This window comes from Cetorhinus maximus, chromosome 20 (assembly GCF_964194155.1).
Source record: "Cetorhinus maximus chromosome 20, sCetMax3.hap1.1, whole genome shotgun sequence".
NCBI classification, from domain to species: Eukaryota; Metazoa; Chordata; class Chondrichthyes; order Lamniformes; family Cetorhinidae; genus Cetorhinus; species Cetorhinus maximus.
The window spans coordinates 61,925,394-61,948,942 of NC_135898.1; the positions used below are offsets into that span (position 1 = coordinate 61,925,394).

At 42.8% G+C, this 23,549-nt stretch overlaps 1 protein-coding gene across 1 annotated transcript in view; it reads left to right on the top strand.

The window, feature by feature from the left end:
* Positions 1-12,848, top strand: part of gpr26 (G protein-coupled receptor 26) — a 52,284-nt gene extending 39,436 nt beyond the window's left edge. The window contains exon 3 of the mRNA XM_078564827.1: positions 12,617-12,848. Coding sequence (XP_078420953.1) covers positions 12,617-12,848 — 232 coding nt within the window. The remainder of the gene's footprint in view (positions 1-12,616) is intronic.
* The last annotated feature ends 10,701 nt before the right edge of the window (positions 12,849-23,549 follow it).

Genomic DNA, 23,549 nt, shown 5'->3' on the forward strand with positions numbered 1-23,549 from the left:
ACTAAACCACTGGAGAAGATAATGAGTCCCTGTCAAACATATACTGTTTACAATTTTGAAATGAGTGTACACTTGTTTTAATTACTTGCTAGGATTCTGCAATCTGACACTTCCCATCGAAAGTAGCACTTACATGGGAGAGGCTTTCTGCTAGGTTGTGGTTTTTCCAGTGCAATTTCCCCTGAAATGGACCAGATTGGTGCCAAAGATTGAGGTATTTCGAGTGCGGGTTACTTCTGTTGCAAATTAAGCTTCTGCGAAATTTTGCACTAGTTTAAAAAACATTGTGCTGGAAGTTGGTCCCACACATAGAACTGGCCACAGCTCCAGACCACATTAATCACCATGGCAAGCTTCAGCTACTTACATCCGTTTGCGGATCTTCCAACTAGACTCTTAAAATTAAGCGTCCTTTTAACACAAGGTCACTGGAATCGTGGAAACTTGCAGCGTAGAAAGAAGCCATTCAGTCCATCATACCTTTGCTGGCTTTTTGCAAGAGCAGCCGTGGTTACTTCCACACCCCCGCTTTCTGTCCCTAAGCCTGTAAATTTCTCATCCTCAAGTACCTATCCAACTCCTTTCAAAATTATTTGTGGAATAAGCTTTCACAATCTTTTCAGGTATAGTATTCCAAATCCTGACAACTCTCTGAATAAAAAACATTCCCTCTATTTCTCTTCTAGATCTTTTGCCAACCTGTGACCTCTGGTAACTGAGCCACCCACCAGAGGGAACAATCTTTCACTGTCTATTCAAGCAAAACCTTGAAAACCCTCTCATAGGTCATCTCTTAACCTTCTCTGTTCCATGAAGAACAATCCTAACTTTTCCAACACCTCCTCATAACTCAAGTCCCTCATCCCTGGTAGCATCCTGGGAAGCCTCCTCTGTACCCTTTTTAAGGCTTTTTTACCTTTCTTGGAAGTGGGATTGCAGAATTGTCTGAGGCCTAACCACCGATTAATAAAGTTCTAGCACGATTTCTTTGCTTTCATAATTATAAGCCCAAGTAATGCATTTACCTTTTCAATCACAATAGGTGCCTTTTAAAGCCTTTTAAATATTAAAATATATTTAATTACACCAGGTTACCTGTCTTTAATATATCAAGGAATAGATTTAATGCAAGGAGGAGAAATGAACATTGCCTGATTGCTCTGGTTTATAGAAGATTTTCTGTTTGTGTTTATGCAAATGTATTTAAGTGGAACCTTGAACTTCCATTCGAGAAACTGGCACTATTTCAATCATTGTTTTCACCTGGATTGCTGATTGCACCCAGCATGGGAACTCTACTCCCATGTCTTAGCAAACTGCAATTGTCAGCCCATGATTTTCTATCCATTTTAACAGAGAGAAAGGTTTCATGTCCATCACCTAGGTGCCTTTTCTTATTGCAAGTAGAATCTTCCCTTATATGTGCCCAATGCTACTCAAGTTGATCCAATGCCATAGGACCCACTCCACAATATAAATTGGATGCTTATTAAAATACTAGCAATGATTGTTGGTGATAAGACTGAATTGAAGTTAATAATGAACAACAATTAGCAAAACCTTTTTGGGGATTATTGCTATTGTACCTTAAGATATTAAAGTGTAAAAATGGTACATGTGATGTCAGCGTACAAAGTCATTAGGGGCAGAATTTTCCCCTTGCCGTGCGGGGGCGAGCCCGCATGTGCACGTGTAAAATGCCGTGCGGTGGCGTCGGGCGAGTGTCCCGACGTCACCATGCGCCATCACGATATTTCGTTGGGTGGGCGCGCGTTGATCTCCGATGCACACCTGCCATTAATTAACCGGCCACTTAAGCCCCTTGAAGTGCCAATCGATGGTGATTTTTTTGGTGCCCGTGCAATTTTCGGATCGGCACACAGGCGTAACGGGCAGGCGGGTAGGACACATTTGTTTAAACCTCATCCATGGGCGGGATAAGAGGGCTCAGTAGGGTCGCGAGTGTGCACTGTCAAATATTGATGTTTTAAAGTTACTGGTACTTGCCTGTGTGATCTGCAATACTTCAAAATGTATACCAGCTGCTTGGTCTGGACTCACAACATTCAGGTCAGCACTCTGCAGTGAGGAATCTTTTTTGGGCCTGCAGGTTTCAAGAAGCCTTCCCTTAGCCTGGGAATGGGAGTTGAACTCTTCACTGGAGGCACCTCCTCTGAGGAGGAAGGGAGGGCTAGAAGGGGGAGGAAGCTAGGAGTGCACATTCTGCCTCCAGGGGAGCCACCTTTGGGAGGTCAGGTGCAGGCACAAGGGGTGCAGGGCCAAGAGGTAGTCCAAGGTGGAAGGGGCCGCAGAAGACGCCACTATCCTGCTGCCAGGGTATACAGGCGGTGAAGCAGCTACCTCAATATGTCTGAGGTGCAGTGCCAAAGGAGGCTCCATCTTTCAAGGGAGACAGTCAACTATATCTGTCAGATGATTGGGCCTGAGATCTCTGCGAACTGTGTGGGTGGACACCCCATGCAGTGGCTCTGGAGGTCACAGCTGCTCTCATCTTCTATGCTTCTGGCTCTTTCCAGGGGTCGGTGGGTGATCTTTGCAGTTTCTCCCAATCAGTTGTCCACACTTGTGTCAAGCAGGTTACAGACGCTCTGTTCAGGCGTGCATTGACCTTCATCCACTACCGTTGGGACCAGGCAAGCCAGACACAGCGAGCCAGAGGCTTCGCGGCCATTGCTGGCTTCCCCCGCATCCAGGGTGCAATAGGCTGCACACATGTGGCCATCAAGTCGCCAACAGGTGAGCCCGTTGTCTTTGTCAACAGGAAGGGCTTCCACTCCATGAACGTGCAGATAGTGTGTGATCACATGCTGATTCTACAAGTTTGTGCAAGGTACCCAGGCAGCTCCCACGACGCCTACATCCTCAGACACTCTCAGGTGCCGAGGCTCTTCAGTGCTCCAGCCCGGCTGGATGGATGGCTGCTGGGTGACAAGGGCTATCCCCTTAGAAGGTGGCTCATGACGCCTCTCCGCCATCCAAGAACAGAAGTTGAGCAATGGTATAATAGGAGCCACGCCTCCACAAGGGCTGTGGTGAAGAGAGCCATTGGCCTTCTCAAGATGTGCTTCCAATGCCTGGACCACTCAGGGGCGACACTCCAGTACCCCCCAGATCATGTGCCGCTGATAGCGGTTGCATGCTGCGCTCTCCACAATCTTCTGCTGGAAAGGGGGGACACTGTGGATGATGAAGACGTCGACACAGTGTCTGCAGCTGCACACGATGGCTCGAGCAGTAAGCCTGAGGATAAGCATGCACAGGGAAATGCTGAGGGGGTAGACACTTACCCAGGCATACTCCAGGGAGGCAGGGACACCAGGGAAACTTTAATCCAATGAACCTTCAGCTAGCACACCACGTATGGACCTCCAGGACAAGCCTGGGCTGTAGGCTCCATACTCGATACCTAAGTGCAAAATCTGCCTGGTTAAGAACATTAACTAAGGTCCTTGTTAATAAAGCTGAATGTCCCACAAAACACTCATTACATTTTTGGAAACCATCCACCTGCAGAAGAAAAGAGGCACCCTCAGCCATGGTGACATGTCTGAATTTAATATTACAACCAAAAAAACAATGAGACAAAATGACAAAGGTGTTAAAAATCACACCAACTCATAAAGACCTCATTGTGGGCCAACACAAAAGCACCAGTGATAAACCCGTGGTGTGCCTAATGTTTACATTTTCTGGTGCTACATATTGGTGCTGCCCCATCACTGGGAGTGGCATCTGAGACGCTGACTCTGCTGTCCTGTTGGCCTCGATGACCTTGGAGGTCGTCCTCTGGCCCATGGAGCCTGTACTGGCCCCACCTGGGAGGAAGCTGCTAGTTCCACAGCTGGCATCTCCCCAGTCATAGCAGCCTTGCTGAGTGCAATGGTCATTGGCAGAGGGGTGGAGGAGCTGCCGCCCTCATCCGGAGCACCCTGAGAGGAGCCCGCAGAGACAACAGGCAGCTGCTGCGCCAACGTGAGGTCGTTTTGGACCTCCCTGCTCACTGTGGATGGATGGGCAATGAGCTGGGAAAATTGGTGCCCAGACCATGTCCCACATTGGCAATGACCAGCTGAGGTCAATGCCGATGTGAAGGCTTGCTGCTCCAAGTGCATCTCTAGGAGACCCTGATGGATCTCGTGGAGGAGCCTCTCCACGAGAGTCACCACTGTCTCCACGGAGGACGCATGGTGCTCGGACATGAGGCTCATTGCTTCAGCGATCATCCGCATAGACTCCTCCACCACAGGTACCAAGCCAAGCATAGCCTCACGTATCTCCACCAGATGCTCCTGCACACCCGGCCGCATTTCCTGCACCTGCTGCGTCGCAGACGACTCCAGAGGCCCATCATCAGGCACCGACTGAGCATATGCCTGGTCCCTTGCAGTCCTCCAACTGCTGGCGACATGGGTACTCTCTGTCTCTGCCAGCTCCTCCAACAGCTGTGAAGTGCCCTCACCGTTCTGCCCCGGGACACTAGTCGATGTTCTAACTCCCTCTGAGGTGCTAGTATCTGCGCTGGTGCCTGCCTGGCAGAGATGGTGTGACGCTGGTGAGACTTCAGGGCCCTCAGGTGTGAGAGGGGACCTCTGCAGCTCCTCCTCCCGGCCCTGCTCTGCTGATGCTGAAAGGAAGAACATTGGAACAGTTAACGTGGAGATAATGACAAAGTGCATCCCTGTCCCCCGGATCATTATGCGCTCATCCTTCCATAAGCAATGGTCAAGCCATGTTGCAAAATTAAATCACTTAACATTCAGCACTGCTGTGGCTATTGGGAGGACAATGGTGACCTCATTGCTGGGCAGACATACCTGCCCGCGGAACCCCAACCTCACTGACACCAGTGGACATAGGCACCTGGCGCCTCTCCAAATCTAGGGCCTCCTGCTCGAAGTGGCTGAGAATCGTCAACTGTGCCGGCCCTCCTCCAGTCCTCACCCGCTCAGCGGCATTATATGCATTCTTCTCCTGAAAAGAAGAGAAGAGCGTTGATTAGTGCTACTTGTACCTGGACTCTCTTCACGGACGGCCCACCCCAACCAGAGTGGGACATTGCAGGGCTCCAGTGCCTCCTCACCCCACTGCTGCTGAACACTCACACAAAGATGCTAGGCCTGCCACCCCCCCACCCCCCTTCCCCCTCCCCCTTGAGCAAATGCTGCCTACATCACATTTGGCACCACATGGTCTTACCTTCCATAACAAGGAGGCGCAAGCACATGAAGCGCAGAGGAGAGTAGATCGACCGGTGCCACACCATCTTGAAGCTCCCCTCCCAGCATGTCATCACCCTGACTTTGACATGTCCTGGAGTTCCAGAACTGCGCCTAGGTGCAGCTCCTCCAGGTTGTCCTCAAAACAGTAATGTGGGTCTCAGTTTACCACATGCTGCGGGTGCAGAACTCATCTCATCACCACCCTCTTAGGGTGACCTTGGCATGGGCAATACCTGCTGGCCCACCCAGCGAAGGACACATGGCACAGAAGGCTGTGGAGGCCAGGTCATTGAGTGTATTTAAGACCGAGATAGATAGGTTCTTGATTGGTAAGAGGATCAAAGGTTATGGGGAGAAGGCGGGAGAATGGGGTTGAGAAACTTATCAGCCATGATTGAATGGCGGAGCAGACTCGATGGGCCAAATGGCCTAATTTCTGCTCCTGTGTCTTATGGTCTCTTATGCCTTCAATGATTCAATGCAGTCGCTACACTCAGACTTGTGTTGGCAGGGGTGGTGCACCAGGGGGAAAGCCTACCTGCTGGGTTAAGTGACCAATGCCAACATGGTACTCACACTTCCTGAGTGCAACAGGTCATTGAAGCGCTTGTGACACTGGATCCGGGTGCGTCGCACCACGTCGCAGGAGCTCACCACCTCCGCCACCTCCTCCCAGGCACGTTTGGTCATGTGGGGGGGTCTCCTCCTTCTGTCTTGGGGTACGAGGACCTCTTGCCATGCTGCCACCTCCTCGAGGAGGGCAGCAAGGCAATCATCCAAAAAACGAGGGGCACAGTGCCCCCCTGCCCTAGACTCCTGCCTGGCCTGCTCACCAGCAGTGCTCTGGGGAGCCCTTCCACTGGCAATGATTCACAGCCTTCAAAAGGCTGCAGCAACTTTTTAAAACAGGCCACTGGGTCACCATTGGACCCGGCAGTTATTGCAGTCCTGCTGCCGCCTACCCACTCCCGCTGACCTCGGGAGCCGCGATTCACGCTGGGCGGGCCTTAATTGGCCCGCCCGCATAAAATGGCAGCGCGGACCCGATCACGCATGGCAATCAGGTCCATGCTCGCTCCCGCTCTGTCCCCCCCACCAGCCATAAAATTCTGCCCTAGGTACCAAATTTTAACGAGTTCAAAGATTAATACTTCTATTAAACCGGAGGACAAATTTTGTGGCCAAGCTTTGCACCTCGTTTTTTTTTCCAATTGGATAATGATACATTTTGAACAATTTGTAGCTGTGTAATATTTTCTTTTGATTGGATAGCTATAGCTAATGATGTGATAGCAATACCCATAGTGATGAGGTTGTGGACATTCATTTGGAGGGTGTAAGGACTGGGACTGAAGGGATTGTTGGTGTAGGGAAGGGGAGATGATTCAACCAAAGTGTTGGAAGATCTGATGCCGTGAAGTGCTGGCAGCCGGCCGAATTGGTGGCCCTTGGACTTTGATTGTATTCTGCTTTTCTTCCTGCTCCTGCACCAGTATGTCTTCCTGCCCAAGAGACTGTAAGAGTTTTCCCCCTTGCAGGGAAAAGTTATGGAGCTTGCTTGCAGTAAACTATAACAAATCTGAGGACTGTCAGTTATATTGCAGGACACCTGCGTACCTTTCCAAGGAGCAAAACAGCTGTTTCAGAATGCTGATAGTTTGCCCACTGAGATAGTTATGACTCCGATTGTTATCCTTCTCTGTGTGTGCTCTCAGGTTCATGACAGGTGACATATGAGCCATGTGTTAAGGGGATACACCTTGTACCCAAGCTGCCAGACTAAACATTTGATTGTTTCAGTGGAAGTCAGGGGGATTGGGAACTGTCGCAGCTCAAAGACATCATGATAACTGGCAGGAAACTGCAGACAGACCTGCATGATACAATTCCTGGTATTTTAAATCAGTACAAATCTATCCTGTTTAGGAATAGTTCATGATCTTGCTATGGAGCACACAAGAGTATACTGATGCAATAAATGATGTCAAACATTAAGCACAGGAAATGGGACAGAGACCCGTGATGTCTGATCTTTGACCCTTGATGTTGTCATGGGAAGTTGAAGTTTCCCCCTAAGCAAATGAGTGCACATTGCAGCCCAGAATGGTCATTATATAAGGTGAGCGGGTGCATTTCCACCTCTCCTGCTGTTTTGGACAGCAGCCAGGGGGCCTCAACCACAGCTGTCATTGCCACAGCTGCAGACGTCTCAGGCATGAATCAGTGGTCAAGTTTCTCCTCCCCCTTCCAGATGCCAATCCTTATCAGCAGGTGAGCCTGCCTGCACCAGTCACGTGACCAGGCCTTTCAAATGACCCAGCCCACCAAATTCAGGCATACCTAATGTACCTGTCTAGCACTTGGAGAGAGAGGTGGACAGAGAAAATAAGTCCCAGTATCACCTGTTGATAAAAATTTAATTTCACCATCAACTATTCTGTAGAAATAAATTCCTAAATTTCTAGCTACACTAGAAATCACTGTTGATGTTACTAGTTGATGAATGTTTCTGTCTGCTTGTTTCCTGAAGGTGTTAAGCCATTTAAAATAAACAAATTAAGACACCCAACAGAGGGATGTTGCACAACCGCATTAAGTGATATAACAAGCATTGAGGCTATTATTCTTTATTGGTATATTTCTCTCTTTTCTCCTGAAAATCTTTCTCCATTCACCTTCATGGCCTGGGGGTTGGTTGAAGCTGGGGAGTTTGGTGAGAGAATGTGACAGATGTCTCCAATGTAGCTCCTTGACAAGTTTGCCAAGAGGTGCATATCAGCAATGCTGGAGGTTCTTTTTCCATCAATCCTCCATATGACTTAAATAAAGCTGACAACATTTGCCCTCTGGGTGAAGTCTGCTTGCAAATGTCAGTCAAGAATTTAACAAACATAAGTCTGCTAATCAGATACAAGGTGCTGTCATTTAGTGGGCACCTTCAATGCGATATTGAGCATCTTAATAAAACAGGAGAATTTTTAAAATTGCCTTGTTCTTAATATTCCATCTTTTTAATAAAAATTGGTCAGCTGCTCAAAATGTCACATTAATATGACTTCTTTCTGTGAATTAGACAAGTTCAACTGGCTACATGCATTTTAATTAGATATTCGGCGGGAAAAAAACTAATAGCCTCTAAAAATGGGCGCAGGCACCGTGATGTGTGATTAACCCAGGCCTGTTATTTCTGATGTAGGCACCAACAAACTTCATGCAAACTGGCATTTTGCATGATTGCTGCATACGGCCAGAGCTACATACACTGAGCGGCTACACGCCTCAGTTTGGAGCCCACGTTTGTACGAGGCTAGCACCACCTCAAGTTAAGCTGCACATCTTAAAGTTGTGGTGCATTTTGGCTGGAGCAGGTGCCGGATCTGTTTGTGAAAGAGTGTCTGAACAGGAACAAGAGTTAATTATGGTGCAACAGGGGAAAGAGTGCGCTCCAAGGTTCTCTAACACTGCACTGCATGCTATGGGTGCAGGAGGTGGAGAGGAGAGAGGTGTCATCCAGCATAGGGGGCCAGGAGGCCCTCCCAGACAAACCTTTGAAGCAGAAAACCATGGTGGTCAATGCCAGGAGTCAAGCCCAAAGGACCTAGGTGCAATACTGCAAAAAGTTCAATGAGCTTATTTGGGTGGTCAAGGTCAGCGAATGCATCTTTAACCAATACCCCACCAACTGCATCACTAAGCTCACATGCTGTACAATGCACCACACCACACCTATTAACAATCTCTTTAATCACTACTCATACCTAACAGTCATAGCTTCACTTGTGCTGGATGAGCAGAAATTTCCCTCCTATTGGAAATTCCTCTCCTATTTCCCCCCTAAATATTAGAAAGACAGAAGCCATTGTTTTCAGACTCTGCTCCAAACTCCATTCCCTAGCTACCAGCTCCATCCTTCACCCTGGCACATTTTGACACTAAATCAGTTTGGTCACAACTTTGGTGTCATATTGACCTCTTGCGAGCTTTCCGCCACATTTTCATGCTATCACTAAGACCACCTATTTCCACCTCCATAATATGCCTGTATTCACCCCTGTGACAGCTCATCTGCTGCTGAAACCCTCATTTATGCCTTCATTAATCTAGACTTGACCATTGCAAAGTGCTCCTGGCTGGCCTCCCACATTCTATCCTCTGTGAACTTGAGGTCATCCAAAACTCTGCTGCCCATGTCTTTACGCCAAGTCCCATTCACTCATCACTGATCTACACTGGCTCCCATTCAAGCAACACCTTAATTTTAAAATTCTTCCATGTTTTCAAATCCCTCCATAGCCTTGCCCCTCCCTATTTCTGTAAGGCTGTGTTATACACCAACCCTTTTCTCCATCTCCCTCACTGCAATACTGGACCTCACATCCAGCACAGGCATGGAAATAATTTACAGAACAGACGGGAAACTGTTCAAGCCACCTTCAATCCAAAAACAAAGTAATTCCAACCCCAGCCATTGAGCTTCAGTATGCAAATGATATTTGTGATTGCCCTCACTCAGAAGCTGAGCCCCAGGTCATTCTTGACTTCTCCTCTGAAGCATATGGGAAAATGGGCCTTTCACTAAACGTCCAGAAAGCAGAGGTCCTCTTCCCGCCAGCTCCTACAGCACAACACATCTCCAAATCAATTAAGACCAATGGTGAGATCCTGCAAAATGTGGACCATTTTCCATATCTTGGGAGCCTCCTCTCGACGGAGGAAGACATAGGCAACAAAATTTACCATCACCTCCAATGTGCCGGCTGAGCCTTTGGCCGACTGAGGAAAAGAGTGTCTGAGGATCAGGATCTCAAACCTAAAACTAAGGTCATGGTTTACCCGAGCATCAGTGATCCCTGTGATCCAGGCACTTCAAAGCACTGGAAAGTCCAACCAGCGTGCCTCTGCAAGATCCCCCACATCCAGTGACAAGAAAAGCAGTCCAATAGCAGCAGCTTCTCCCAAGCAAACTTGCCCAGTATCAAGGTGCTAAACACTCAAAACCAGCTCTGCTGGGCAGGTCTGCTGGAAAAGTGTATTAATGCACATAAAAGCTGAGTTAAACATTAATATCACAGCTAGACATCTGAATTTGGTGCTATATAATTGAATGTAGGTCCTTTGTAAGATTATTTGAATATAAGGAACTCAGATATTGGCTCCTAAATCTAGGGTTCCTGCCTATGGTGGGTCTAAAAACTATTGCAAATGGTCAAATGATGTTTACATTCTGTGCGAAAACAGTTTGTTGCATGAAGAAATAGAGTAAGCTCAGTACCCAACTAAATTTGAACTTTTTTTAATATTAATGCCTCAGATAAGGATGATGGACATGTATCCTATAATGGCAAGAATAAAATTTTGCCTTCATATAACTTAGAAAACATGCCAAGGTACTTCAGAGAGATGTGAGGATAATGTACACTGAATCAAAGAAGGAGAGATTAGGAGCACTGATTGAAAGCTGGGTAAGAATGGTGGGTTTGAAGGATGGTCCTAAAGAAAGAGACGTGGATAAGTTTAGGGAGAGAACTCCAAGAGTTGGTCCTAGATTGGTGAAAGTCTGGCTGCCAATCGTGAAGGGAGGGTGGATCCACTAGAGCTCAGAGTCAGAAGAATGGACAGTTAAGAGTGGGGTTTAGGTGGGCAGAAAGGCAAGTGGAAGGGGTAGAGATAAGACTAAAAGAAGTTACTGAGGTAGGATGGTGTGAGGCCATGGAGGAGGTAAAAATGAGGATGAGAATTTTCAATTTGTGGGAGCTGACATAGGTCAGCAAGGAAAGGGATGGGGGGATAGAAAATGAACTGACTTGTAGATGAAAAGGCATTTATGGAGGGTGCAGGTCAGGAACTAAAGTTCAAGAGTCTTCACTCAAATTGTTATGACCCAGGTGAAAAGGGGTGAAACAAAAGTTTACGTTTCTTTTCCACAAGGATATATCCTTTTCCAAATCAGAACATATTTAACTATTTAAGCTGTGAGCAATAAGGAGCAAATCAAACAAGGTTTTCTTGAGTCAAAGAAAGAGCAAATTTATTAAACCCTAAACCGGAGAAAAATAATAAAAATGTATTGTCAAGCATTTGGCCGTCATGCAGTCATTGGGGCCACCACACACACAGAGGTATCAGAAATAAGGGGAGTTAGAGTCCAATAAAAAAAGGTGAAAGAATATTTGGTTAAATGTCCTTTAATTGTTCTTAAGGCATAGATTTTAAATGCTTTGGCTGATTTAAGTTAGCTGATTTCTTGGATGCAGACAAATATAGAATATGTTGCAATAATTATGAAATCTGGGATCTCTGGTGGGATTCTGGTAAAGTTTGCTTCTTGAGCTGGGCAACATGCTTGTTCCAAAAGAGAGAGGGAGAGAATTAGCAGCCCTTGGCTTGTTTCCTCTGCTGAAGACTTTCTGGACACTGTCGGTGTCACTTGCAAGTTCTCTCTATTGGCTGGCAGCTTTGTCTTGAACTTCTTCACCGATTATATATTTCCAAATGGTTTTGGGTGGATCTGTCTGTGACAGCCATTGTTTCAATATATAATACTTGGCATTTTGAATGTCTCCTTCCTGAGAGAGTTACGTGTTTCAATGGATGTCTGAAATGTAGGAAATGCCTCCCTCTTCACACTCCCCTGAGAGTGATTTGTGGATTTCTCACCTCCACCTTGGAATGTGGCCTTGCATTTTTAAGCAGTTTGCTCTGTCTCAGTTCAAATTGCAAAAGTATCAGTCAGTTGAAAGTTGAAAAATCATATTTTCCAAAGTAAAGGGGCATAGCCTCATAACAAGATATTAATGCAAAATTAAATAACTATTGATTCAATTTGCAATTATAGCTTGACTACTTCATGGAAACAAAGATTAAGCCTGTTTAACATAACCATATGGGACTTTCCTTTCATACTTATGAGAAAATTGGCAGAGTTACGAAAAATGACATATATAGTATTTTTTCTTCCTTGTATGGTGTTTCTTCAGGAATTGCATCATTCTTCAGTTATAATGGGATGCCATTATTAACAAATTATGTAGCATTGAGATGTTGTTGCATTGCCTAACTTATGACCTTGTTATCATAAAGTTGAACCCCACAGTTAACAAACATCTGAATCTGTGATGAATTTCATCATTTAGTTCAATGGGAAGCAAAGCTAATATATATGTCTCTTCGTATAAACTGTGCACCTTTTATTATGTGGAATTGACTTTCAGAGCCACAGTGAAACTAGCTTGTTGGTGGTGCTTCTTGAACCAGTCTGTGTAGAGGAAAAAAAAACACGAGTGGCAAAGGGGAGTGTTTACAAATTCACAGCTGAAATGTAAGCTCTTTAAAAAACTTACTTAGAAGATTCCTGTTAACATCTTGTTTTTTGACAGGCTGGTGGAGTTGGCTGCGTCAGGACCAATCAATCCATATTGGGGAGTCCTTTCCAAATGTTTGGCATATAGCAAGGCTGTCTCAGACCCCTTTGTATACTCTTTGCTGCGTCATCAGTATAAGAAGACATGGATGGACATTATTAATAGACTGCTTAAACGAAGCTCCTTAAACTCCTCTGCGCTGACAGGTGAAACGATAAACAGCAATTATGTACAAACAGCTGAATGAAATAAACTTTGTGAACGGAACAGTTTGACAGATACGTGCAATGGGATTTTTATTGGAATATGTGTCTTATGGAACTTTTGACTTTACTCTGCTTTCTACTACTTTGGACAATTATTTTGGTTAATGTTTAAAGAAAAACTCTCACAGCTCACCTTTACACTTTTGTAATTATAATGGTTATTTTGTTCTTTTCTTAAGTGTACTTGGATGATTGGCATGTACTTTCAGTGAGATCCTGTAAGCTCACAAGTAAAGTCACCCTGTGAAGTCTATGGGTAGTCTATGGGCAATGGTAACTGAAAATGATAAGAGCTGAAATACCTTGATTAGAGGATAATCACTGTCAACCAATCAAAAGGCAACATTTAGAATGCAATCTCAACTAATTCTATCAGTAACAATCACTGATTGTGTTTATTTTTTTAAGTTAGAGCCTTAACCATGTATGTCAAATGGAAATCATAGAGGGAACTGTTAGTAGAGAAATACAAACAGAAAATGCCAGAAATACTCAGCAGGTCTGCCAGCATCTGTGGAGAGAGAAACAGATTCAACAGTTCATCGACCTGAAATTTCTCCATAGATGCTGCCTGATCTGCCATGTATTTTGGGCATTTTCTGTTTTTATTTCAGATTTCCAGCATCTGCTGTAATTGCTTTTCTATAATTTGAGAAGTTGGTTTCTGAGAATAACTTATTTTGATGTCATCATCTCAGCAGTGAACATTGAGCTTTACTGGCATCATCAGCTCAAGTTTTTATCTTTCTTAGCACCAACTTTTGTTATAAATTAGCCCTATTTATTGATACAGCATTTTAATCATAAGAACTGTTGAATGTTTTCAGGTATACCCCTGAGTAAAGGTAAGCCTTGAAGGATATTGGTTAAATAAATTTGTTGCACACTTCATACCTTGACTAATATTGAAATATGTAAAGGGCATGGCTGCAAATGTCTTCGTTTTCTCAACTACAGAGGCAGCAGGAAAGCAAATAAGCTTTTAATATTCAACACATATTCAACATAATTTATTTGAGTAGGAACATAATTAAAGCTTTTGACTTAACTAGCAGTCACTTCAGAAATAAATTTACTGGTAAACAATCTCAACTTGACTGCTGTTATTTTGTATAATCACGTGAATGTACACAGAAACATGTCTGTTAACGTACCTGTCTGTATGACATGTCAGTCAATCAATCTGAAGTCAGTAAGAAATGGTGGCATTTTGTTGTAGATTACCAACGTGCTCAAAATGAGTTACACACACTGTAATCACTAACTTTAGAGATGTCAAAGTTGATTATTATGATGTATATTAGCAAATTTCCAGCAAGTCCATTGCAAGATGTAAAAACTGGAAATAAACAACTTAAATCAGTCAGTCCGTCAGTCACAATGATGGATGACCTTTTGTCATAATTTTCTTGTGAAAAACACTGATACTATTATCATTCTTGAAGCTCTCAAGCTCCAAAGTACAATGAATTTCTATACTCAGGCCCATAAATACTTCCCTTGAAACACTCCACAAATAGTATAAGAAATCATTGAAAGTAGGTCAAAGTCAAAATCTCATGTAAGGTTGATACTGCTGACTTCATCCGTCCAGTGTAACTGTCCTTTCAATCTTTCTATTAATAAAAGCAATTTGAGCAGAATTTGGAGAACGTCAGAATGTAAATGTAACTACAATGTTGCATTATCTATTGTGGCTTACATTGATAATTACAGGGTTCATAATGAACTCTTTGTGCAAAAGAACATATGAATCTTGCTCAAAGCTTAACAACAGTTCACAGGAAAGCAAATTCCAAATGTCCTATGTTCCCATACTATGTGGATGATTTTAAAAATAGCAAAATACTGCAGATGATGGAGATCTGAAATAGAAACAGAAAGTGCTGGAGAAACTCGGCAGTTCTGGCAGCATCTGTGGGGAGAGAAACAGAGTTAACGTTTCAAGTTGAATATGAGTCTTGTTCGGAACTAAATCCTACCCACGCTGGAGCTAGCCAAAGCTGACTTAATCAATGTGAACAAACACAATAAATTTAGTGTCCATAAATCACCATTTAAAATATCAGAATGTCATGTAGTCCCTACCCGACTCCAGTCCTCTTGAAGTAACACTGGTAACATGAAATTAATGTCTCTTTTCACACAATTAACAAGCCCTTTTCACCTGTCCTCCTGAACAGACTGGAAAGGATAGCTCCTGCTGAGGTCCTTCTTAACATATGCATGTCAGATCCCAATGACATTACTGGGGCTTGACTGCAGCTTTTCCTAAGCAGCCTGAGTGGGAAGTTAGTTATCTGCCTGGCCAAAACTATGGCGAAGAGGTGCCCTTACTTATTTGTCATCTTCCTTGTTGTGCCAGGAGAAGTAGGGGTGCTCCTCTAGCCCCCACAAGGAAAGTTTAAGCCCTCCCTACTGTAACTTCATCTCCTTCCACCAACCCCGATCATGAGACTCCTGAATCCTTAGCTACTGTTGGCGAGTGATCTCTGGGCTACATAGTTTTCCACCACTTGCTGCCCAGAATCAGCCTATGGGATTTAGACCAGCCCCAGCCATTAAAGTAGGCCATGTTTCTACCGCTGGTAGTTAAAATCCAAGTCAATAAGTTTGTGGCTGCAAATAATAAAAACATAATTTATTTGGTAACTAAAATGTTCAAACCTAGTATAATTTCAGACTCATTACTTACAACAGTACACTATATTCAAAATAGACTCAGAGAAGAATATTTATCTACCAATGTTCATTCTACTCAAATTTAGTTGAGGTTAATTGGGGTTCTTAGAGCTTCATATATAATAGATCAAACTGGAACATTTATCTTTTGATAATGTATATTTTCTTCCAATTTCAAATGATCATTTGAAAATTGTGTAGATTCTGTCAGGGTAGAATTTACTCTTCAAATTGGAGAGTTGGGGTCAAACTAATGGCCCAATTAATGTTCATAGCTTTCTAAATACCTAATAAAATATTAGTTGTAATCTGAATGAAGATTGTATCATGAAATGAAAGATAAATTCATTGCAATGAATACTTTATTAAAACGTTTTTTTCAGTCCATATGAGTGTGGTTTGACAGTGTGAATATAATAAAATTTAACTTGTCTACAATGATTGTTCTAATAAGTTACCAGAGGAATTAGATCGGTGTAGTCTTATTCAAGATGCTGAATGCTGTGACTTTTGCAGTTGTAAAGTATTTGAAGATTTACAATCTAAAAGGTTCTGTGATAAAATTGCCTATTTGAACCGTGACATTTTGGGGGGTGGATTTTATGATGGGGGACGGATTACCTGCACTCACCAGAAACCCAGTTGCCCCATAACTGGTTCAGAGTGGGACTTCCACCCCCATCGAGGATGAGGTCCCACCCTAGAGAGCTGCAGCCCAATCTGATTGGCTGGCAGTTCTGTAGTCCCAGCAGTGCCAGAAGTAAATAGTGACCACTGCTGGGAGTACAAGCAGTCTAGGAAGAAGAAGAGCGATGGATTCCCAACTTCAGGCAAGTCAGGAATTTTTGGCCAGACTTGCCTGCCAGATCCCAGCAAGGGGAATGTGGGAGAGGTGGAGATGGGTTTTAGGGGCCAGCAGGGGAGGGATAAAGGAGGGGTATGATCTTGGGGTTTGCCTTTGATGGACACAGGAGACCCCCCAAAGGAGATACCCCCTCTTCCTGCCCACAGAAGCCTATGCAATGAAAGCTTCTGTACTGCTCATCTTCCTCCACCTTCCCCAGCCAGATAAGAAATTGCGGTGGAGGCAGAATGAGGCCCTTAAGTCATCATTAATTGGCCACTTAAGGGCCTCAATAGACCCAAGAGCAGACAGGTTTCTTGGCACCTTCCTTTCCACCCGTAATATAGAAGACAGGTCAGGAATGGATGGGAAGGTGGCAGCAGGCAGGCTGCCCGTTTTATTTTACCTGTCCCCTCCCCCCCACCCGCCCCAAATATTTTGATTGCAAACATCAGGGAAGAAGTATTTTCAGCCACTTCTTTGGATATGCAAATAAGTTCTTCTGTTTGCTCTGGAAAGGCAAAGCCTCTACATGTGTATAGCTTAGAGATTCAGTTTGAAATTCTTTACATTCCTTATATCAATTAAAACCACCAAAAGTTGAATGATAAACTGTTGTCCATTTTATGACACCTTAGCTGTTTTGACCTTTATAAATAAAGTGAACATAAAAGATTTCAAGCTACTGAAAAAAATGGGAATTCAATCATCAGTGTAAGTTAGGTATAAACTGCATCTGAGCAACTATATTTATGCACTGCACTGATGACGGTAGTGATATTAGTTCAATCATCATGTTTTGGCTCCAGGGGAGAATAGATTAATCAGTTACTGTTCCCCACCTACTCACTCTGCTGTTGCATATGCATATGGTACCGAAACCAACCTCCAGTAATTATTATTGTGGATCACCCATGCACTTGTAATTACACTTTTAATTTCAGAGGCAACTAGACTGCTGATAGTATAAGCAAGTGTAAATCTCCCAGTATAAATGAAAGAGTATTATTTAATGCACGTTGCTTGACACATATTGTAGCCGAACAACAGGATAAACCATATTCTATTCTTCCATTATTTAAAGATGTGTAGTATGTGCATGCTTCCAATATACGGGTAGAAACTAAAGAAGCAAATCAATCCCATACACTTCTGGTTGCCACTCTAGCACTCCAGGGAAGAATTTAATGGAGCCCATTAGAGTGGACATGATGACAGGGTGCCGGGAGAATCAGGCAGGAGTACCCACATTGGATTCACGGCATCGGGAAAACTGTCCCCAGTTAAGTTGAGGTTGGGAAGGGCTCGATGTGGGAATCCTGCCCAACGGTGGTGGGATGTCAATTAGACTCATTAATGAGCTATTTGACTCCAATTAAACCTGAACCCATTGGAATTTAGTGGTTGCTCAGTAATTAAATGAGAGTTGCATGGCTTTCCCCTGCCTCTCAAAGGCCACCCAGCAGCAGCCTTGTAGTGGGGGGTCCCTCATTCACAGGCACTCAGTACCTGGTTGAGGGACCCGGCATTGGGAAGGGAAGGGTGCTGCCCTTGCCTCTGACCCCTCTTGCCCTACCCATCTCTAGCAACTTCCTCTCTGTGACCCTCACTTCGCCCCCACTCATCTGCGTCCTTGGATTCAGTGTTGATCCTTGGACTATTCCTGGGAGAATTATCAGCAGCAGCCACCACTTCCACTGGTGCAGCCGGCAGTGGACAGCTAGAGGCCTCTGATTGGCCAGGAGCTCTAGGCAGGTGGGATTTCCACCCTGTGGTCCTACATTCCATGGGGGAGGCCTGAAGCTGGCCAGCTAAGTGCCTGATTGGTAGTTAATCGCATCAGGCCTCCCCCATGGAAGTGACACAGGATTCCCACCAATTCTCCAACTGGTGGGGTCCCTCTATCACAGGAACAATATCCAAGTCCTAGTTTCAGGAACAAGTGGCTTTAGTAATCACGTCATTAATCTCTTCTTTGATGTTAGATTCCTGTTAATTTTACAACCAACATTAGGGAGCATCGACTGGAGTTAGCAGCTTAAACACACAAACCTCTGAAACTAGTCTCTGTTGTGAAAACTGAAACAGGTTAATTAGGTAAATAGACTAAATGGTATGGAGGTAAATGAGCAGTGGGATGCATTTAAAGAAACAATTCAAAGTGTTCAACAAAAATACATTACATTGAAAAGCAAAAACTCAGTGTGAAAGACCCATCCGTGGTTCACCCAGGTAGTTAGGATAGTATTAGATTAAAAGAAAAGGCTTACAATGTTTCAAAAAAACAATAGCAAGTCTGAGGATTGGGAGTGGGGTTTAGAAACCAGCAGAGGGTCACCAAAAAATTGATGAAAAAGGAAAAAATAGAATATGAGAGTAAACTAGCCAGAAATATATCAACAGATTGTAAGAGCTTTTCTAAATATATAAAAAGGAAGAGAGTAGCTAAAGTAAACTTTAGTCCCTTAGAAGCAGAGACGTGAGAAATTATCATGGGGAATGTGGAAATGGCAGAGACATTGAATAAATATTTTTTCTGTCTTCACAGTAGAAGACAGTTTCATACTAGAAATAGAATATAACCTAGGTGCTAAAAAGAGTGAGGAAATTAAGGAAATTAATATCAGCAGAGATAAAGTATTGGAGAAACTTAAGAGACTAAAATCTGATAAATCCTGGGACCTGATGGCCTACACCCTATGTTCTAAAAGAAATAGCTGCAGTGATAGTGGATATGCTGGCTATGATTTTGCCAAATTCCTTAGGTCCAGGAACAATCCCATTCGAATAGAAGTTAGCAAATGTTACCCCACTTTTCAAGAAATGAGGGAGAGAGAAAACAGTGAAACACAGGCCAGGCAGTCCATTCATTACTGAATATGGCACGAATGCAGAGCTTTGATCTGATCGTTTATTGTGGGGTTGGTTAGCTCTGTCTATCACATGCTGCTTCCGCTGTTTATTATTTATGTAGTCCTGTGTTGTAGTTTCACCAGGTTGGCACTGCGATTTTATGTATGCCTTTAGCTGCTCCTGACGTGCTCTCCTGCACACCTCATTGAACCAGGGTTGATCCCCTGGCTTGATGGTAATGGCAGAGTGGGGGACACACTGGGCCATAAGATTACAGATCGTAGTTGTAAACAATTCTTCTGCTACTGATGGCCCACAATGCCTCACGGATAGCCAATTTTGAGCAGTTATATCTGTTCTGATTCTATCCCATTTAGCACAGTGTTAATTAAGCATAACATGGTGGAGGGTAGCCTCAGTGTGAAGATGGGTCTTCCTCTCCACAAGGACTGTGTGGTGGTCACTCCTAACAATACTGTTACGGACAGGTGCATCTGTAACAGGAAGATTGGTAAGGATGAGGTCAAGTAGGTTTTTTCCTCTTATTGGTTCTCTCACCACCTGCCACAGGTCCTGTCTGGCTGATATGCCCTTCAGGACTCAGCCAGCTCGGTCTGTAGTAGTGCTACTAAGCCACGGTTAGTGATCGACATTGAGATCTCCCACCCAGAATACATTCTGTGCTCTTGCTACCCTCAGTGCTTCAAGTGGTGTTCAATATGGATGAGTACTGATGGAAGGAAGGTGATAGATGTAATCAACAGGAGATTGCCTTGCCCATGTTTGACCAGATGCCTGAAACTTCATGGGGTCCAGAGTCATGTAGAATCATGTTACTCCCTCCCAATTGTATTCCACTATGCTGCCACCTCAGTGGATAGTGATGGTGGTGTCTGGGACATAATTGGCTGTAAGGTATAACTCAGTGAGTATGACTATGGCAAGCTGCTGCTTAACTAGTCTATGGGACAGGTCTCCCACTTTTGGCACAAGCCCCCGCATGTTAGTAAGGAGGACTTTGCAGAGTCAACAGGACAGGGTGTGCTTTTGTTGTTTCCGGTGCCTAGGTCAATGCTGGTTTTATTATTATTTGACTTTCCTGTAGCAGTTTGAAACAACTAAATGGCTTGCTAGGCCATTTCAGCAGGCAGTTAAGAGTCAACCACATTGCTGTGGGTCTGATATAAGCCAGAGCCGGTAAGGACATCAGATTCCTTTCTCTGAAAGGCATTAGTGAACTTGATGGGTTATTATGGTAATCTGGTAGTTTCATGGCCGTCATTACAGATATGAGTTTTTTAACAAAATTTCAGGTTTGTTAATTCAGCTGCCACAGTGAGATTTGGGCTAATTTCTCCAGAGAATTAATCAAAGCCTCTAGATTACTAGCCCAGTGACAATACCATTATGCTATTGTTCCATTTACTTAAGGACTGACAAGTTTTTCCATTTTTCAGCTAAAAGTCAAATTCGGTGAGATTTTTGTTAATATCAAATGAAACAGATCCCAATTTTTTCATGGTAGACTAACTAAGTAATACGCAATGATATGCACTGAGAATTCCCTGCTTGATAGCACAAAACAACCATTTGGCAAAAACATCCACTGCATTGATTGTTATAATTCATCAATAGAAGACTATTGAGAAAGAAGAATGCTACGGTGCTAAGTGCACTGATAGTATTTCTCACTGTAAGGTTTAATTCAAGTGTACACATTTTATCAAATTGGGACATTACTAAACTGAAAATGCAACCATTTAAATTCTGCAGATGTTGAGCATGGCCACTTAATTTAATTTTATTGTTATTAATTTATTCCTAATTTCATCTATAATCACAATAGACGTAGTATGAAATGCATTTTTTCCGTGAATAACACAAGGTATGCAACTCAGTACACTAATTGAAGAGAGTTCACATTCCCTGAGAATCACTGGACCACCTGGCATGAAACATTGCCCTCAAGATAAAGGAAAGTTGGGGAGACAAATGTAGATTAAAACTTGCACTGCAGGTCTTAATCTAAAATTCAAATATACAGCTTTTTTCTATATCAGGAAATATGATTTTATATATTTCATTGCAATATGTTACAAGATGGCCTTAGTACAAGGCCCAGAACAATGTTTGTTTCTCCCCCATGTAGTTATTTCACCTCTTGTCCTCATTCTTTAGTTGTAACACCTTAGCCCCTAACCCCACAACTCGCTGTGAAAGGAATAATAATCTGTTACTGCAAAACAACACAGCAGTTCAGTAAACCTGTAGTTTGGCAGCAATTCATATCATTCCTGAACTAAACATAATAATTATGTAATCTTTTATTTTGTACTCCAATATTGAACACTGTTTCAATGATCATCAGACTAATGAGTGTTGTGAATCTCATTTATATTTGGTGTAGTTTTATTTTTTTGCCATTGTTATATAATTGTTGCTCGGTCATTGGAGTTCCCTCATATAATTTGGCTATCAAACATAATGAAGGTATTCACAACCACTCTGAAGTGCATGGTTTAAAGAGATCAGTGCCTATGGACCCTTTACATGTGGGTGGACAGTAAATATCTACTGGACTGGAGATAAGAACATGATGATCATTGATTATCCTACTATTCAAGTGTAGGTGGCAAAAGGTTTTGTTTTGTCTTTTATTCAATTATATTCAGAAGTTTCTTGAGGCTGTATCAAATATTCCTGTGAGATTCCCTGCATTTTGTCCAATGTATGAATTCAAATTACTTAAGATATTACCAATCATTAGAAAGTTTAAAAAGTTTATCCCATGTACAGTAGGTTTTTTTCATAATTTGACCAACTGGCTAATGTATTTGTCATAAAATTCTACTGCAATTCAATTTGTGAAAAGTTTATGTAAAGCAGTGCAGATTATCCACAGCGATGCTTCTTGAGTAGTGTTGTCTGAGTTATATCCTCAGCTTAATGTTTTTCAGCCCCAACAGCTGAAAAGTGACCTTGTTCATAATGACCAAAGCACCGGAAAGCCTGATTGTGACTGTAGCAGCTGAATCCATTGACAATAATGAAGTATCAGTGTGGCAGTGCATTCATATTAAAGGCACATTAAAACAGCCAAACCTGAACTGCCAAACAAGACACGGGCTGGAAAGTGTTAAACACAAATGAGTATGATGTATGTTACATCTGTGATATTGAAAGTGATTCTGTGTATGCATAAAGAAATATTAGATACTGTATTCTATTTTTAATATATGGGAATGTTGGTTGAATTTGCAAAAAAATATTTATTGTGATTTTATTAAATTAAATCTGAATGTTGAATAGCATGGCGTCAGAGTAATTTGTCTCAATCACTAGATGAATTTGTCACTATGCCCTTTATATGAACTTTATGTGCCTTCACTTTAACTCACTAGATTTATTTTTGCTTAAGAATGCTATTCCTATGAGCATTAACATGCATTTTATCACTGAAAGGTCAGAACCCTAGTGTGAAGTAATCAGTGACAAAAATCCATGACACATTACAGACTGCAAATACCTTGCCACACTGTAATTGTAGAACATTGCTTCAACATGTCTTTGGAATCACTGTGGGTTTAAGGCAAGTACAATAAATATCCTATTATTTGTACTGCAAATCATACAATAACCTCAGTGCTAAAACAATTAATTTGTTACAATTTTAATCTTCAAAATGCCTAAACAAGCCAATTTAGAAGCTGTATGATTAAATGTTCATGATACCTGATAAAAATCTACTAAATATTTATCAGAAGCACAATTTTGCTTAAAAGGCAGAAAGACAAGAAAACCCTTAGGCTTTGAACAACAATTAGATCACCCGGCAGTTCCCCCCAATCTCCATGCCTTTCTTATGGCCTGTATAAATTGTTATTCCAAAAATGGACGTCAGGTTTAATCTTCATGAATCAGGAAAGTCTTAAAGTCTTAACATGAGATAATTGAAACAGTTAAATGTGTCAAAATGCCTAAGCAGTTGATTATAATTAAATTCTTTATTTTATACGCTGGAAAGCCCACTGTAAATGACAATAGTCATTGGTAAATTGTGCACTGATCAAAATGGGTTCTCAGAAATGTCAACAATATTGTCTTTAATAATGGATTCCATGAACATATTTTAATACACATGAAAGAACTTTATGGGGTATCCAGCATTATTTACAAATATGACAAAATTAATGCAGTGACATCTGTATTTTCCTTTTCATATTTATATTTTTCTCATTTTATTTAATTTGTCTCTCCAGTTGGTTTGACTGGTGATTTTTTCCAACTCCGTAACTAAGACATT